The 17,184-nt window shown below is 42.0% G+C and overlaps 4 protein-coding genes across 4 annotated transcripts; 3 read left to right on the top strand and 1 right to left on the bottom strand.

Annotated features, from left to right (window-relative positions):
* The first annotated feature begins 364 nt into the window (after window positions 1–364).
* On the top strand, window positions 365–1,455 carry LOC108618509 (uncharacterized). The gene is made up of 2 exons (XM_089473961.1): window positions 365–472; window positions 539–1,455. Exons 1-2 carry the CDS (start codon window positions 467–469, stop codon window positions 1,121–1,123), a joined length of 591 nt encoding a protein of 196 aa, XP_089330087.1. The 5' UTR covers window positions 365–466; the 3' UTR covers window positions 1,124–1,455.
* A 3,914-nt stretch (window positions 1,456–5,369) lies between these two features.
* Window positions 5,370–6,467, top strand: LOC149267845 (uncharacterized). Its single transcript, XM_018014542.2, has 2 exons — window positions 5,370–5,501; window positions 5,682–6,467. The coding sequence occupies exons 1-2, from the start codon at window positions 5,496–5,498 to the stop codon at window positions 6,282–6,284; spliced, it is 609 nt and encodes a 202-aa protein (XP_017870031.1). The 5' UTR covers window positions 5,370–5,495; the 3' UTR covers window positions 6,285–6,467.
* A 4,909-nt stretch (window positions 6,468–11,376) lies between these two features.
* LOC108618652 (venom allergen-1) lies at window positions 11,377–12,608 on the top strand. Its single transcript, XM_018014742.2, has 3 exons — window positions 11,377–11,557; window positions 11,639–12,018; window positions 12,091–12,608. The coding sequence occupies exons 1-3, from the start codon at window positions 11,423–11,425 to the stop codon at window positions 12,341–12,343; spliced, it is 768 nt and encodes a 255-aa protein (XP_017870231.1). The 5' UTR covers window positions 11,377–11,422; the 3' UTR covers window positions 12,344–12,608.
* A 563-nt stretch (window positions 12,609–13,171) lies between these two features.
* Window positions 13,172–16,845, bottom strand: LOC108618419 (uncharacterized). Its single transcript, XM_018014416.2, has 9 exons — window positions 16,491–16,845; window positions 15,934–16,038; window positions 15,723–15,866; window positions 15,536–15,647; window positions 15,337–15,470; window positions 14,981–15,121; window positions 14,752–14,913; window positions 14,241–14,666; window positions 13,172–14,177 (listed from the first exon to the last, which is right to left on the bottom strand). Exons 1-9 carry the CDS (start codon window positions 16,689–16,691, stop codon window positions 13,788–13,790), a joined length of 1,815 nt encoding a protein of 604 aa, XP_017869905.1. The 5' UTR covers window positions 16,692–16,845; the 3' UTR covers window positions 13,172–13,787.
* Between the last annotated feature and the right edge of the window lie 339 nt (window positions 16,846–17,184).

Genomic DNA, 17,184 nt, shown 5'->3' on the forward strand with positions numbered 1-17,184 from the left:
ATCATCAAGCCAAGACAGAGACTAACTTGGCTTAGTTGCTTTAATATCAACTCTATATAGATATTATATAGGCCCATATACGCGCATGCATATTTATGTATGTACATGTATTCATATACGCAGCTCATGGATGTTACAAATTTCGTTTTACAAGTAGCCAAGATTATAATATTTGGCTGTTAGCCATTAAGAGATACATTAATAATTTATAGATTTGTCTATTTTGGGTCGTGAACTTGTTTCTGGGTTTAGTGCAGCGCAGCTGATTGTTGTTGCTGTTGTTGTTGTTGTTGCTATCATTTCTCTTTGGATATCAATTAACTTTTTCGTTCGCTTGTTTAGCTCTGGATGGACGTATAAATAGCAGCCAACGAGCATGGCATCAATATTAGTAACTGATTAAGCTTCCAGGCTTAACTTCGTCCAACAAGAGCTAAAGCTGAACCCAAGCAGAACCGACAACAAAATGAAGGTAACACCCGCAACTCCAAAGCGAAAGCATTTCATCTTCAATTTTCGACTCCCATCTGTGCCTCAGGTGTTCGTGTGCCTGTTCCTGTGCGTGAGCCTGACCCAAGCCGGCTTCATCGGCGGTGGCTATGGTGGTGGCTACGGTGGTGGCTACGGCGGTGGCTTCGGCGGTGGATATGGCGGTGGTGCACCCACCATTGTGAAGGTCATCCATGAGGAAGAACATGGACATGGACATGGACATGGACATGTTCATGGCGGCGAGGTCAAGATTGTTAAGGTGATCCACGAGGAGGCTCATGGACATGCTCATGGCGGTGGCTTCGTGCATGGTGGCGGCGAGGAAGTCAAGGTCATTAAGGTCATTCAGGAAGGCGGCTTTGTGCATGGCGGTTTCAGTCACGGTATCGATCATGGCTACAGTCACGGTCACGGTCACGGTCACGGTCACGGTCACAGTCACGGCGGTGATGTGAACATCGTTAAAGTGATCCACGAAGGTGGCGGCGCCATCGAGCACGGCCACGCCGGACACTTTGTCGCCGATCATGGCCACCAGGTCGAGGATGTGAAGGTGGTGACGGTGCTGGGCGAGGGCGGCTATGGTGGCGGCGCTGGCTGGTCTGCCGGCGGTGGCAATGGCTGGGATTGAGCTCAACTAGGCCATAAGCTAAAGCAACGGCTAGCCATAGTCATAGTTCCATGCCCACACACACTCACACACACATACACGCACACACACATACGCAACCATGTGATTGGCCAGGCACTCGACTCGCTTGTTTCTGTTGTCCGAGTTGAGCAACGGCATTAGCCTTGTAGATGTTGTTACTATATCTTTAAGATGGCACACATACCAAGTGCAAGTTGATTTTTTTTTTTACCAATATATAATCTTTTTTTTTTTTTTGTGTTAAATAGTTTATAAACTGTACAAACCATCTTCAACTGTGTTGAAAAATATAAAAACAAAAAGAAAACATTTAAAAATCATTATTCTTCGTGTGGCTAGCAGCGGGAGTCCCCGAGCCACGCACCAAATACCACAGGGTCGCGTACCCGATTCGACGTCGGCAATTATGCACGGTAGTGCTCTAATCTACCATTAACATGAGCAGCAATTGGCCAGACGCTTAATTCGATCATTAGCTGCACATGCTACACAGATCCGAACTGATCAAGATGTGCCCCCAGACACGACTTAATAGAAAATTGCAGAAAATTGAAAGACGAACAACAAAAAGCATTTTAACACCTTGAATCAAACATTTTCCACACATATATAACTCATCTGTATATATGTATGTATATCAAATAATGCACATGCATAACTAATAGGTAAACAAGCTGGTTTCTGGGTCGGAAGCTCTGACTTAAATAAGACCCATTAATATTTTTGGCATGAGGTGAAAGGCGTCTTCGCACAATCCACAAATGGACCGCCTTAATTTATGTATAGTCATAGCTATCATAGACACTGAGAGAATGAAGGAGAGAGAGAGAGAGAGTGAGGCGACAGTAGAGTAGATACCTTTATGGACATTAAGTAACTTTAATAAGCTCTGCTTTTCTTTTCGCGCAGCTATAAGATTTTATATGAACCACTCTACATTTCATGCCACTGCTGATTGCAGCTATATCAATTTATTTTTAGCAAAGAAATAAAAAGGCAAGGTGGGCGACTTGGAGTTACCCTATAAGTGCGGCAGCAAAACATTTGTGATATGAAAATGTGTATGCTATGAGGGCATAGAATATAGGTAGAAGCAAATAAGAATGAGAAGGTAAAGAAAGAGGGACAGTGGGAGAGAGAGAAATAGAAAGAGATACAGAGAAAGAGAAAGAGAGAGTAAAAGTATCAGAAAAAGCGATAGCATCCAAAATGTTGTTCTAATTGTACATAAAACAATTCCATTAAGATATGACTTAGACATAGATGAACCAAAGGAAACTAAGTGATACTTCTAACTGGACGAAACTTAACCCATTGAGAATTCTCATTAAATATTTACCTACATATGTATATGAAATTCACATAGAGATCAAACTGTAGTTGAACTATATTATTATTATAACAGCTTTATATATGATTAAGACTCGAATACAATACTCAGGCTTACATATATTGTAAGACACATTGAATATATATGAGAATCACATAGAAAGGCTACAGTGATGAACAAAGACAATAAGTAACATTCCCAGCTGACATATATACTCGCATAATTGAAAGCTATACAACAATATACTCTATATTCAAGTTTATACATGTTTGCGAATCGCATAGAAAGACAATTCACCTCACACCTATTGTTAATCACAGCTGAACTTCGCTCAACAGACAGTAAAGGTGGACGTGACAAATGCTTTCATAATTTGCATTTATCCACTTTTAGCAGCTCATTTGAGTGGGTATCGAAAATACATTCATTAATCAAAAACATATTTGTCACAATGATTTTATTTTGTCACTATGATGATGATATGCCAGAAAGTCAACTCGACTGACGCCATAAGAGGATTATTACTTCACGTCACATTTGAATAACATTTAGTTATAACTATGTCAAGTTGGATCAATTTCAAACTAAATTGTTAGGGGATGCCCCAGGCTGACAGCGAGTGAGTCTACCTGAGTTTGGCAATGCAGCGGGAGCTGTGAAATAGTTAGGGACTATTCAAATTATATTACATGTATAGAAGTTCAGCACTGGCATAAGAAAGTTTTTGTCTTAGTTTCCAGTGCTTCTTAGGAAGCTATGAAAAATCTGTTAAGTCTTAACCAATGCTAATGGTCATGATAAAAATTATTAAAATAAAAAAACTCTGATAATAATATAATATATTAACGTATCGAATCTCGGAATTGCATAATCTAACGCTAATTATAGCAAATGAAGAAATTATAATGAAGCTTTATTCGTGTACTTATGTCGGAGATCAGGCAATACGATGTAAATTGGAAACCTGTTTAGCGGCTTAGACCGTCCGCGCCGGCAGACGAACCCTCGTCAAAAGTCGAAGACGGCAGCAGCCCTGAATTGAAGCTAAGCTAATAATACTAACTCGTAAATTTAACAAATTTCCAACGGCAAAAAGTTTTGAAAACATAAAAATTGTAGAGATTTGTGAGCTTTAATTTATTTCATTTACAGCTCAACATAATTGCTGGCTCCACCACGGACCCAAAGAGCCAGTTGGACGAGCTGCCAGCCAGCCAGCACTGGATGTCGTGACTGCGTGGGATTTGTGAGCTTCCGCGAGCCCCGCAAACAATGCTGATGCAATTAACTTGGGGCACAACACAGTTGAATTATATTTGCCATCTATCAAGTGTCGATCCGAAGGCTTAATAAATTAATAAGCTCCATCGGCGCACTTCTTATACTCAACGGAATCGAGACAACAGAGATGAGCCCCAAAGCTGTTCATATTAAATGTATATCAGTGATTTCAATCTAAGACAAGATTTTGGGGTATGAAGTTTTACCATATCATGCTAAGAATTAATTTTTAATAAAAAAACCGTAAACATATACATAATTTGTATAACATGATATTTAGTTAGGAACTCGTTAGCCATGACATGAACTGCATCACATGGAACTTCCTCTCGATATGTGCTGACTGAGACATCTTATCTTATCGTAGCTTATGTTCTATTATGTGTATTGTGGTACCCTGCTAAATCAGATAAAGACATAACACTAGATATTCTATAAATATAACCTATTTCGATGACCTCAGTACCGACATTGTTGTCGTCAAATACTCTTTATCTCTTTTCAGGTATATTAATTTTGTGACCATCAAGGTAATACTCATTTTTAATCGTATTTAGTATCTTTTATACCTTTGGCAGAGTATGCTACATACTTACCTCCCTAGCATTAATGAGTCTCTTAGCTTCTGATTTATCATAATACTTTCACTACTCTACTACACCAAAGTGTCATGTATATACCCATATGTATATACCATACTACATCAAACATATATTTGATACACAAAGAAAAGGAAAATATAAAAAATAGCCCACGCATGAGTTAAATGTCTTTATGAATTATATTGAGAAAGTTTCTTTCTAGAATAAAAGTTATTAAGCAATTAAATTGTAATAGCATTTTTTACTATGGGAGAGATGAACCATAAGAGCAGCCCATAAACTGGGCAGTAAGCAATGAACGGTATTACTTATAAGTGTGTGTGTATGTCTGTGCGTATGTAAGTGTGTCTGTCTGCATGTCTGCATGTCTGTATGTATACATGTGTGATTTGTTATGTGTGCATACAAGAGCGAATCGATTATTCTTGGTTGGGCTTAGGGTATCCGCTAGTCGTACATTTCCCACAAGAGCACGCTTGCCTGTTTATCATTGGGCTAAGTTTTTAATAACCAAAGCGGAAAATGGCAAATGTTGCTCCAGCAGCGTTATTAAAGTATTACAATGACCATATAGCTAGGGCATCTTATGAACGCCGCATTTGATTCAGAGTTGGGTTTGGTTTTCGCTGTTTGGTGTTTGGTGTTTAGGGCTTGGGGCTTGGGGCTTGGAGTGTTAAAAAGCGCTACTTATTCGCATTAGTTTTTGTTTTGTTTGGCTAATGCTCTTTGTGCAAGCGCTTTGATGAATTGCATAACGAGCCAATAAAGAGAGCCCAGAGCTGTGCGAGCTGTGAGCTCAACGCGCCAGCGAAGGCGTCGGGAGAGATGGCTTTGTGGTCTTTGATGGCTGAATGATGGCTGTATGATGGCATAATCCGAGCAGAGCACCGCGTGGACAACCAATTAGAGTGTCATGCATTAGCATAGACTTGGCTAACGGGCTGTCCGGCAAGCTAACCAGCTTGGGGCAGGGTCGAGCTGGTTTTGTGGCTTTGGGCCCTGTTGGGCGCTTGGCCAGCTCTGGTTGGGCCATAAAAGCCAGCGCTAGTGCACTGCAGCGGCACAGTTGAAGTTCAGCTCTCGTCGAAGTCGCATTTGCAATCCCAACTCCTAGCTCCAAGCAAGACACAGGTCCAACATGAAGGTGCGTCCTGCCTCCGGATCGGTTCAGCTCGAAATATCGCCGTCGTCGGGATTACGGAAATTTCGAGCTAAACTTTAATTTTTTTTTTTTTTTTTTAATTGTTTTTTCTTTTTTGTTTTGTGCCGTGCCGTGACAATGTCGTAATTGGAATTGATTTATTGTGCCTGTTTCTCTTCCAAGGTATTCGTTTGTCTGCTCGCTGTGTGCAGCATGGCCCATGCGGGCTTCCTTGGCGGCGGCAGCGCCCTCAGCTCCGGCGGCGGCTATAGCGGTGGTCATGGCGGTGGCTACGGCGGCGGCTATGGCGGCGGCCATGGAGGCGGCTATGGCGGTGGCTACGGCGGCGGCCATGGAGGCGGCGGCGGTGGTGGTGCCGTGAAAATCATCAAGGTCATCTCTGATGGTGGTGCTGGCGGCGGCTATGGCGGCGGCTACGGCGGTGGCTATGGAGGCGGTCATGGCGGCGGCTATGGAGGCGGTCATGGCGGTGGCTTTGGAGGCGGCTATGGTGGCGGTGCCAGCACAGTCAAAATTGTCAAGGTCATCTCCGACGGCGGTGCAGGCGGCGGCTATGGCGGCGGCTACGGCGGTGGCTATGGAGGCGGTCATGGCGGCGGCTATGGAGGCGGCTATGGCGGCGGCTATGGAGGCGGCCATGGTGGCAGCTCCGGCACTGTGCAAATCGTCAAGGTCATCTCCGATGCAGGCGGCATCAGCGGCGGCGGCGGTGGCGGTGGCGGTGGCTGGGCACCTCAGGGTGGCTGGGCCTCCAGCGGCTGGTAAACAGCGATCCACAATCCGCGTACATGCGATACCTTTGTGTCTGGGCCTCTGTGACATGTGTGCTGTGTTCGTTTGGGAGCTCGTGCAGCGGCCCTTTCACCTCTTTGTTTTTTGCATTAATTTTTTGTTGACCACTCGAATTGTAAATACTCATTACATTAAAACAAATAATACAAGCATGAAGAGCGAAGTCAAAATGTTTGCTTAATTCCCAGCGTTAATTATGCGAGGCCAGGTCAGATCCAGGCGCGAGCTGAAAGTCATTTCCGCTAGCGATAATCTCTGTGGAGTCAGCGTCGCACTTGTTTACACTGCACAACATGACTCGTACATTGATGGAGGTCTTAGAGACTATATTGGGGAGTAACACTTGGTAACATAAAATTTTGTTCTAATTGTGCATAGAACAATCCCGTTAAGATATGACTTAAACATAGATGAACAAAAGGAAACTAAGTAATACTTCTAGCTGGACGAAACTCAACCCATTGATAATTCTCATTAAATATGTAGCTACATATGTATATGAAAATAGTTTTCGTATATTATAGTTGAACTATAATATTATTATAACATCTATATATATATATATATATATATATATATATATATATATATATATGATTAAGAATCAAATAATATATAATTTATAAAATATAATATACACTCATGGTCAAATTAATAGGTGTGAAATTTTTTTTTTAATGGGAATAACGTCTATATTTTTTCATGTAACTAAAAAATTCAACTTACCTTAAAAAATAGACACATCATAGACTCACAAAAACAAAAACCAAGTTTAAACAAGTAAGAAAGCTCTAGTCGAGACTGCTCGACTACGAGATCCCCTGAACCCTTGGAGCATTAGATATTTCAATAATTTTTCGCGTCTTTCAGCTTACAGAAGAAACACGCACACACACACACAGGCACGTACGCACACACAGGCACACATACACACACACGCATACAGACACACATACACACACACACGCATACACACACAAACGCATACACACACACACATACACACACACATACACAAACACATACACACACAAGCACCCACGCATAAACACGCATGGGCGGCAGTGAGCGCTTACTATGAGAACTTAACTGCTTAATAACTTTTTTTGTGGACGTACGATCTTCATGAAACTTTCAGATTATGGTTATAACATGAATATGCATGTAATTGCCAAAGCACAAGTCTCTAGTATTTGAAATACGCTTTTTACGAAAGTGAGGGTGAGGGGGTGAATTTAAGGGTGGGGGGTACATTTTAACAAAAACCGAAATTGTATAAATTGCATATAAGCATACATTAAAAATTTGGAGACTCTAGCAATAAAGGTGTAGAAGATATAATTTTATAACTGGTTTTCGATAAGGTATTTTATCGATAAAAAAAGATCGGGATGAGTTATCGATTTTTAATGATAAACTTGATATGCGCGCTGTAATTACGGACATTTTAAACAAAATTTGAAGTCTCTAGCTCTTAAATCTTCTGAAATCGACGCGTTCATACATACGGACAGACGGACAGGGCCAAATCAACTCAGCTCGTCTCCCTGATCAAGAATATATATACTTTGTGGGGTCTGCCACGCCTCCTTCTCCCTGTTACATACATTTCAACAAAACCATTATACCCTGATTTCCCATTGAAAATGGGTTCAGGGTATAAAAAAAAGTAATTTTTAGCATAATTTTGGCATACTTCACAAAAAACTCAAATTTTTGCTGGCCAGATTAATAGGTGTGCCCAGCAAATAAAAAAAAATTAAAAAGAAAAATTCAAAAATATTCTAGAATACTTAGAATATATCAGAGCTTGCAAATGAGAGTTGAGCGTTTTTTGTTTATTCTCTTCCTCGCATCATAACCAAAAAAATGAGCGTCTGAGCGTCACTCTCTGTTTTCTTTAGCATCTGTTTCGCTCAGACGCAATGCGAGGACTCATTCGTGTGACGCTCTCACATGAGTGTCGCGTAAAACTAACACGATTTTCCCTCACACAAAGCTTCTCAGCAAAAACACTTTGACTAAAAAACTCAGCAGAAAATGTTTTTGCCTTCGTGTGCATGTAAATACACGCATACATATGTACATATAAATGTAAATAAGATGAAAAAAAACCAAAAAAAGAAAACAATGCAATCGGATTGCTAGAACAACCTGCGCGAGTGCACTCAAATGTGGCAACTTAAGTCTGAGATCATTAAAAAACTCCAAAATATTGGCGTTTAATGGTAAACGACCATATATTGACTCAAAACTTTCAATGTCATATTTGCATATTTGCAGAATATTTGCAGAATATTTGCAGCATATTTGCAGCATATTTGCAGCATACAGCATACAGCATACAGCATACAGCATACAGCATACAGCATACAGCATACAGCATACAGCATACAGCATACAGCATACAGCATACAGCATACAGCATACAGCATACAGCATACAGCATACAGCATACAGCATACAGCATACAGCATACAGCATACAGCATACAGCATACAGCATACAGCATACAGCATACAGCATACAGCATACAGCATACAGCATACAGCATACAGCATACAGCATACAGCATACAGCATACAGCATACAGCATACAGCATACAGCATACAGCATACAGCATACAGCATACAGCATACAGCATACAGCATACAGCATACAGCATACAGCATACAGCATACAGCATACAGCATACAGCATACAGCATACAGCATACAGCATACAGCATACAGCATACAGCATACAGCATACAGCATACAGCATACAGCATACAGCATACAGCATACAGCATACAGCATACAGCATACAGCATACAGCATACAGCATACATCATACAGGACACAGCATACAGCTGAACTGCAGTGGAATCTTCGCTCTGAATAATAGATTTAAAATTCTTATGAGCTGAGAACAATGCTCTGAGAAATAAACATGTCTATTCCTATTGCAATTGGCCACAGGGCACAAGCGCTTTTCAGCTGTTCTCATTTTCCATTGTAGACTCAATGCTCATGCTTGAACACTTTCTCGTGTACACGCTAACGAATGCCCACTGTGAGTGCACAACTTTGGGCACAAAAGGAAATAGATAGCAAGTGCCTAACATCTCGTACAAATTACAAAAACATTTTTGGTCTCTTGCATAAGAATTGTTAAAATGAAAACGAAATTGTTTCATAGCTCAAGGTAAACGAGAATCCATCGGCAGCAGCTGCAAATGAAAGGGAAAACGAACTGGAGCTGACTGACCTATCTGGCTAATGAAAATGAAATCTGTGGAAAATTTCACACACAGCCATCGCTTCAATAAGATGAACAAATATGGGCCGTTGCCAATGGCAGACAACGTGTGCAGCTGCAGCATTTCAATTAACGTCTCTCTGCGAGGGAGCCTCCACCCCTTCCCATACGCCTATGCCTATGCCTATGCCCACCCGCTGTTGTACCTGTCCAGCCTGTCGCCTCTGTCGACGTTCCATCAGAGCTTTGTTCAGCTCTGTGTCAATGGCGAAGCGCAAAAGCTTCGGCACACAAAGCTGTAGCCGAGGCCTGATTGGCCCAGTGCGTCGAGCCAAGTTCAGGACAGGCGGGCATCGAGTCGGAAGTTTGGCTCCGTCTGGTCCTTCACGTCGATACGTGGGTGCTGTCGGCACATGTCAAAGTCAGACAGTCAAAAAGTAAAAGTGCAGCTGCTCCGGTTCAAGCCATTCAATTAAACTTTTCAAACGTGGCCAGAACTGACCTACGCCCCGCCTCCGTCCAGCGAAAGGTATCACAGAAATCTTGCAATCTTCGTGAAGGACTTCTTCATAAGCACTTCCAGTGCAAAAGCAGCTCTAAAGCGGGTTAAACTGCTGCTGGCCAACAGCTAGAAAGATGAACACAAATAACTAGATAAAACGAATAAAAGACAACAACATAGGGGTGGGGTGGAGAGCGAAGAGGGTGAGCGGAGTCAGGGAGTGAATAGAGAGTGAGTTTAATGGAGTGTTAAAAATAAATTAGTTTAGATTGGCAGAACAACTGAAACATCAAAGCATGATGGCCACTGGGGAGTACTTCAATTCCTGAGAATCGCATGGAAAGGCAGTGCTTCAGAAAACATCATTTGATTGTTATTGAAAACCTGAAGACTGATCACGTACATACATTAATGTATGTATATTTATTTGTATGACTATGCGTATGCATTCATGCATAGTTACTCACAATACATACACACATACATATAAAAACAATAAAGTTGTATATAAGTACATATACATATATGTACATGTATATAGACATATATGAATGAATAAGAATATACACATACACATAAAGACAGAACATTACTTCTAAATATAAACGTAAATATTTACATACATATGCATAGATACGTGCATTCGCACTTGAATAGATAGATATACACACACACATACATATGCACACATTTTTCATTAATTTATAGTTGATATACATACAAGGGTTACATACATATGTATATGCCTAAAAATAGATCAGTCTAGGATAGTTTAGAGCAACTACAATTGCCGTTAACAGAATTAAATAAATTCATATAAGAATCCAATTAGAGCTCAGCTTTATATCGATTTTCAAATGATTTCCTCTCCAATTGAAGCTGAAGAACAAGAGCAAAGCTGTTGATTGGCAAAGCGTAAGCCAAGCTGCGGCAGTTCCGTTGAGTCATAAGACGCCAATCTTTTGATGCCAGTCAGCTAGTCAGACAGCGACCTAAATTAACTGAAAAGAACAACTGGGCTGAGCGGCAAGGTGGCCAAGGGGAGGGGCAGCGCAACAGCTGTTATCGAATTTATTACGTATACGAGCGTATGGGAACAGAACCTTCAGTGAGCCGAACAATCAGCAGTGCATCTAGCTGTTTTCTTTTCAAGTCGTTCCCCTCTCCTTCTCCCTCTCCCTCTCCCTTTCACTTTCCCTTTCCCTTTCCCCTTTGTTTTATGTGATATGGCCTGTGATTTTTATGGCAGGCAGCGCGAACAACAGATGTGCCAGTGAGACGATATGGAGGCATTGTCCAAGCACTGCCATTGCCTATAAATAGTTGCTGCGCCGCTGGGGGCTACGCTTGCGACTCGCTCGACTGCCGATGGCGCGCTGCTGTAGTTTTGTGACCTTGCTGCAGTTGCTCTGGCTGGGCGTTCGCTTGAGCTGCGCCCAGAACTACTGCAATCCCGCACTCTGCCCGGAGGGAGTGCAGCATGTTGTCTGCGGGAATAGTGGTGTAAGTAGTGCCACATCAGAGAAATGGGAAATGGAATGGAATGGAATGGGGGCATTAAACTGAACGATCTGTGCTTCTCAGCAATTCGCGAGCGGCTGTCAGGGCGAGTTTGTCTCGCTCGATGCTCACATTCCGCTCATCCTGAAGGAGCACAACGATCGACGCAATCTGATCGCAGGCGGCGGACTGAGTGGCTTTCCGAGTGCCCTGCATATGGCGACGATGTCGTGGGACTCGACGCTCGCCCAGGTGGCCGCCTACAACACGCTGCAGTGCCGCATGGCGCACGACGAGTGCCGCAACACGAACACCTATCGCTACTCCGGCCAGAATCTGAGCATTCTCTACACGCGCAACATTGACACGGCCACATTTCTGCGGGAGCGCATCGCCGCCTGGTTCGACGAGTATCAATATGCGACCAGTGCCGATGTGGAGGTTTATGTGCCGCGTGACGGACCGTGCGTATGCCCAACGAATCTCGTTGCTTAGCTTTGGTTAGTTAATTCAGTTGGTATCTCTATCATCCGCAGTGCCATCGGCCACTTTACGACCATGGTGAATGAGCGCAACAATCGCGTGGGCTGTGCCGTCGCCCGGTTCACGGACGCCAATGGGCTGGACAACACGCTCCTCGCCTGCAACTATGCGGTCACAAATGTACAAAACAATCCGATCTATCGGGCTGGACCACCGGCCTCCGAGTGTATCAGGGGACGTAATCCCAACTACACCAATCTCTGTGCGGAGAATGAGGAATATAGCTATAATACGTGGGCCGGCTAATTTTCATTTCCCTTTAAATCCAACTCAATTTCTCCTCCACTAAGATTATATACCTTTATTGTCCCAAGTAGGGGTTAGCCATTAGTGTGAAATTTCAATTAATGAAATTCCAAGCTTTTTTTACTGGGATAATCCCATATTATCCGTTCACTTAGCCGGGATTTGAAAAAGGCTTTTATGTTACTATACTATGGGCAAGCTTTTCAATTCTAAAACCTATGCTCGAAAGCAGTGAGAAATACATAATTGTTCTCTGTCATGCGTATTTCAATTTCCCTTTTATTCACTATAAACTAAAATCCCAGCCCAGGCTGGTTTGTGACTTAGCTATAAAATATAAAAATATCCTATGGCTTGTGCCGTAAAAGCCCAACGGTCTGAAGTATCTATTGACTTCCCTTTATGAAATATTTACTATAAAACAAAAGCCCAGTTGGTTTATGATCTTGCTAAAATATACCAAATTTCTTATGACTTGCAATGTAGTATAAGCGCAACTTTATCCGTGTATATCCCTTTATAAAGCTTGTACTATAAACAAAACCCTTTGCTCAATTTGGTTGATGGCTAGGCTAAAATCCCCCCCCCCCCCCCCCCCCCCAATAATTCCCTACGACAAGTATGAGAGCAACGTTATCAAGTATCCGTTGATTTGCCTTTTAGAAACTTACACCATAAAAAAAAAGCCTCAAGTAAAGTATCTTTATAACTCGACTAAAAATACTCAACCATGTGTGTACTCGGTAAATGTACTAATATTATCCGCTACCAGCTGAAAAAATTTATATATGAGTATTGTCTTGGATTCAAAAATAAAATAATGTCGTATAGTGGTATATTTATATCGTAAATGCGTTTATTATGTACAATGAATGGATACCTTGAGATATTCGCGTTGACTCAATTGGTTTTTGTCATTTCACAAAAAATTTTAAATGGGAATTTTGTAAATGCCGCTTGGTTTATATATCGTAAATTGTACCTCCAGCTAATTGAATTTTGTATAAAAGTAGTAAAACCTGATATTTGTTGATTTCCTTTCATCAATTGAGCTCAATTGGGATGTTTTTTCGATTATTTGTTTGTTGCCCAAAAATCGGTTTGTGTCCACACTTTGGATTGAATAGCGTGAACCAATATTTTAATTTGTTGCTATGAAAAACAAAAATTTAGTGATCGGTCGAATAGTGAATTCCTGGAGACAGTCTCCCATTTATGTATCTTAATGAAATCCTCCTCGATAGCGTCCAGTTATCCAGATATAGTGTAAAAATAAAAAAAAGCCTTATATTTGTATTAATGAGACTCTATCTCGTTTCATCAATTGAGCTCGATTGGGATCATTGTTGATTTTTTGATTGTAGTCTAGAAATGGGTTTAAGTCCACACGTTCGAATGAAAAGTATGGATCAAAGTAAAAATTTGTTACTGTGGGAAAAAGACTCTAGCGAGTGGTCGATCCGGTCTTAGGCTCCTTTAATTCAACTATGCGAATTACGATGGGTATATCTTCCACCTTAGTGTCACTGGTGATCGAGTTGGTGAACTCCTCGACACAGTCGGCCTTGAACTGGGCCCATTTGCGTGTCTTGATGAAGTCCTCGTACAGTGTCTTCCTCGACGGTATCCAGCGATCTAGATAGAAGCGCATGCGCTGCCACATGTGTCCCGGGTTTTGGTCCTCCTCCATCAGCCAGTAGCGTGGTATGAGCAGGCATTGGACAGTGGTGCGGGCCATGACAACGCGATGATCGCCTTTCTCGCCCACCCCAAAAAGTCCGCCAAATGTCATTGAGCCGACGTCCACGAAATGGGTGACATAATTACCTTCGCCCTAAACGGGCGGCCAAGAAGAGTGAGGCATGAGGAATATACATTAAACATGTGCAATATTTACTTTATCCCACTTCGATTGATACGATGAGCTTGTCGGCGTGCTGGTGCGCGACGGTGAGGCTGTGATTATCGCCAACTCCTCCTCTTCCACCGATTCTTCGGACATGTCTTTGCTATTCCTGCTTTGCTTGCTTTGCCTGCTTTGCCTGCTTTGTTTGCTCGACTTGCTCAGGCGACTCGATCGACGCATGCCGTCTGCCACATTCGAGTCCCGTTTCAACGAGTAGTCGCTGTCCGTCGAACACAAATCCTCTTCGTCCTCGCAAACCGAAAAATCAAAATCGTCATCCCACAGATGATCCATTATCGACTTGTGATGATGCGAATGGCGGAATTGGCGCATCATCGGGCGCTCCTCGACAGCCGTTGGCTTCTCGTTCAACAGCTTGCAGTTCGCCTCGATCTTGGCAAACTCCGCCTTGCGCTTCTGCAGGGAAGAAACATAAAGACAACAAATTGATGTACATATATATCCCACACAGTTAGCCAACGAGCGCTGCAGCCAGTCATACCGCCTTCTTTTTGTTTTTGCCGGCTTCATCCAGTGAAGAGCTCGAGCGCAGCAGCTCCCGCACATCGAACGGCTCTGTCTTGTCGTCCTCTACTTCATTTTCGGAAGCGTCCTCGGCCACGGGCGACAAGTCATAATGTAATTCGCCTTTTTCAAATCTAACCTATCAGGATATAAGGACATATAGAGAGAAGTGGAGAGAGAGAGAGAGAGAGAGAGATGAAACTTACCCTCATATACAAGCATTGCAGTAGAACGCATTCGCCGCTTAGCACGAAATACACATGTTGTATATTATCCGAACTATCCGGATAGATTGTGCTTAATGGATCGTATTGTCTTAGGATGCCAAACTTACAGGCGCTCACAATCTGAAAACGGAACGGAAATCGAAATGAGTGCAAAGAGAATAGACAAATTAAGCTTTTCATTAGATTTCTCATTATATAAAAATCTCAGTAGAAACTTCAGCTTATGCCCATATCTATACTATATCATATGTCGTCCTTAGGAAAACCGCATCAAAATACTATTTGTATTTAACGAGTGTCTATGTATTCCATACACAGACATCAAGAAGTCTTACCTGTGAATCATTCATGTATCTCAGATAGCTTAGCGAGGCAATCGCCCTCTTCTTCTCAATCCAAACTTTTTTCACATATGGCATGAGCATAGCCCTGAAATCGAAATCGTCCAACGCCAGAATTTCGCAATTAGCTGAAGAATTTAACTGATTAAAGGCAACAATTCACTAGCATTCGGTTGTTTTTCAAATGATTTACTTGTAGCCTTATATGTATTCATTCGTGAATTCTCCTCAAGCAGCTCAACCTCGCCAATCCAATCGCCTGGCCCGAAAAATGCCTCAGGCTTCGATTCCACCTTGCGTGATATCTGCCAAATGAATTGTTGGATAGTGAAATATGTATATATATAAATATATATGAATGAGCATAAACATAACATTACCTTATTCATTAATTTTCTTGACATCTCGACCTCGCCGCTCACAACAAAATAAACACAGGTGGGCATATCGCCCTCTTTCATTAAGGTGCGACCCGCACTAACGACCATAAAGTGAAGATAGGGCACCAGACGTGCTCGAATTTTCTGCGAAAGATTTCGGCAAGATTCATATAGGTGAATATAGTGATATAGATGGACAGAGATGTCTTACCGGTGGCACTTGGGTGAAACAGCCTAGGCTAGCGACGATTGTGCAAAGTTTCTTGCGCTCTGCTATAGAGCGAGTGGAGTGCAAAGTGGCCAAGAGACCTTTTTGCTGCAATACGAAGGGAGTAAAGATGGTATAGAGGTTTATATAGAGGCCTGTATGGAGTATATGTGGAATCTATAGCACATGGAGTATTTAGAGTGTGTGTGGGGTATGTACTCTCTATGTAATCTAGAGTATATGTAGCGTAGATAGAATTTATAGGGCAAATAAAGTACATAGGGTATATAGAATATATAGAATACATAAAGTTTGTAGAGTATATAAAGCGTATAGATCGTATTGGGTATATGCTGCATAAGGTGTATAGAGAATATATAGAGTATATGTATGTGGGGTATAAATACATATATATATATATATATATTTTGAGAGAGGGAGAGTATATGGAGTATATATAAAGCATAGGATAAGCAGTTTATGTGAAGCAGTATATGATCTATATAAAATATAAATAATCATAGTGTATGCAGAGTATATAGAGTATGTCGCCTGCTTACCGCCATTGTCAATATGCCCGTCTTGTGCTTCTTGCGCACCAGCATCGCCACATTCTTCTTCACATTCAGGGTGATGCCTTGATCGTCCGTCTCATTCACCCACTGATGATTGGCATAGGCGACACGCACCACACGCTTGAAACGCAGCTTGGCCAGCTTCTTCCTCAGCGCATCATCCACTTCCTTGGTACGCTTGTTCATTGCAACCGACTTGTTGGAATGGAATATATAGAATATATAGAATGGAATATATAGAGAGATTTTTTATATATTTTGTTAGCCTTCTTTAGTTGTGTTTTCTGTATTCCTTGATCATATAGACTCGAAGTCTCGTCTATATATGAAAGGCGTCTACTATGTTTATTTTAAATTGGTTTTCTCCAAAGCATGACCTACTGAGTGAGTTGTATGTGAAAGAAACAACCCAGAATTGCCCACTTTCCCCTCACAAAAACGAACTTTGAGTGCAAATCGTTGGCACTTAGACTCCGAGTAGGGGAGAGGACGTTGATTGAGTAATTGGGATTGAGTATCTGCTCAATTTAGCCCCGCAATCTGCAGAAAGCTCGGGCCAAGCTTTTGGGACAGCTTTGCAGTGGTGCTGGCATCGTGGTGAACAGCGAGAGAATTGAGTGGATTGCATCGAGTGGCATTGGCTGGAGAGTTTTGAGTGTGTGCAGGACGGCGCTGAGCT

This window comes from Drosophila arizonae, chromosome X (genome assembly GCF_054131065.1).
Source record: "Drosophila arizonae isolate 15081-1271.41 chromosome X, UAZ_ARI_1.0, whole genome shotgun sequence".
In the NCBI taxonomy this organism is placed as follows: Eukaryota; Metazoa; Arthropoda; class Insecta; order Diptera; family Drosophilidae; genus Drosophila; species Drosophila arizonae.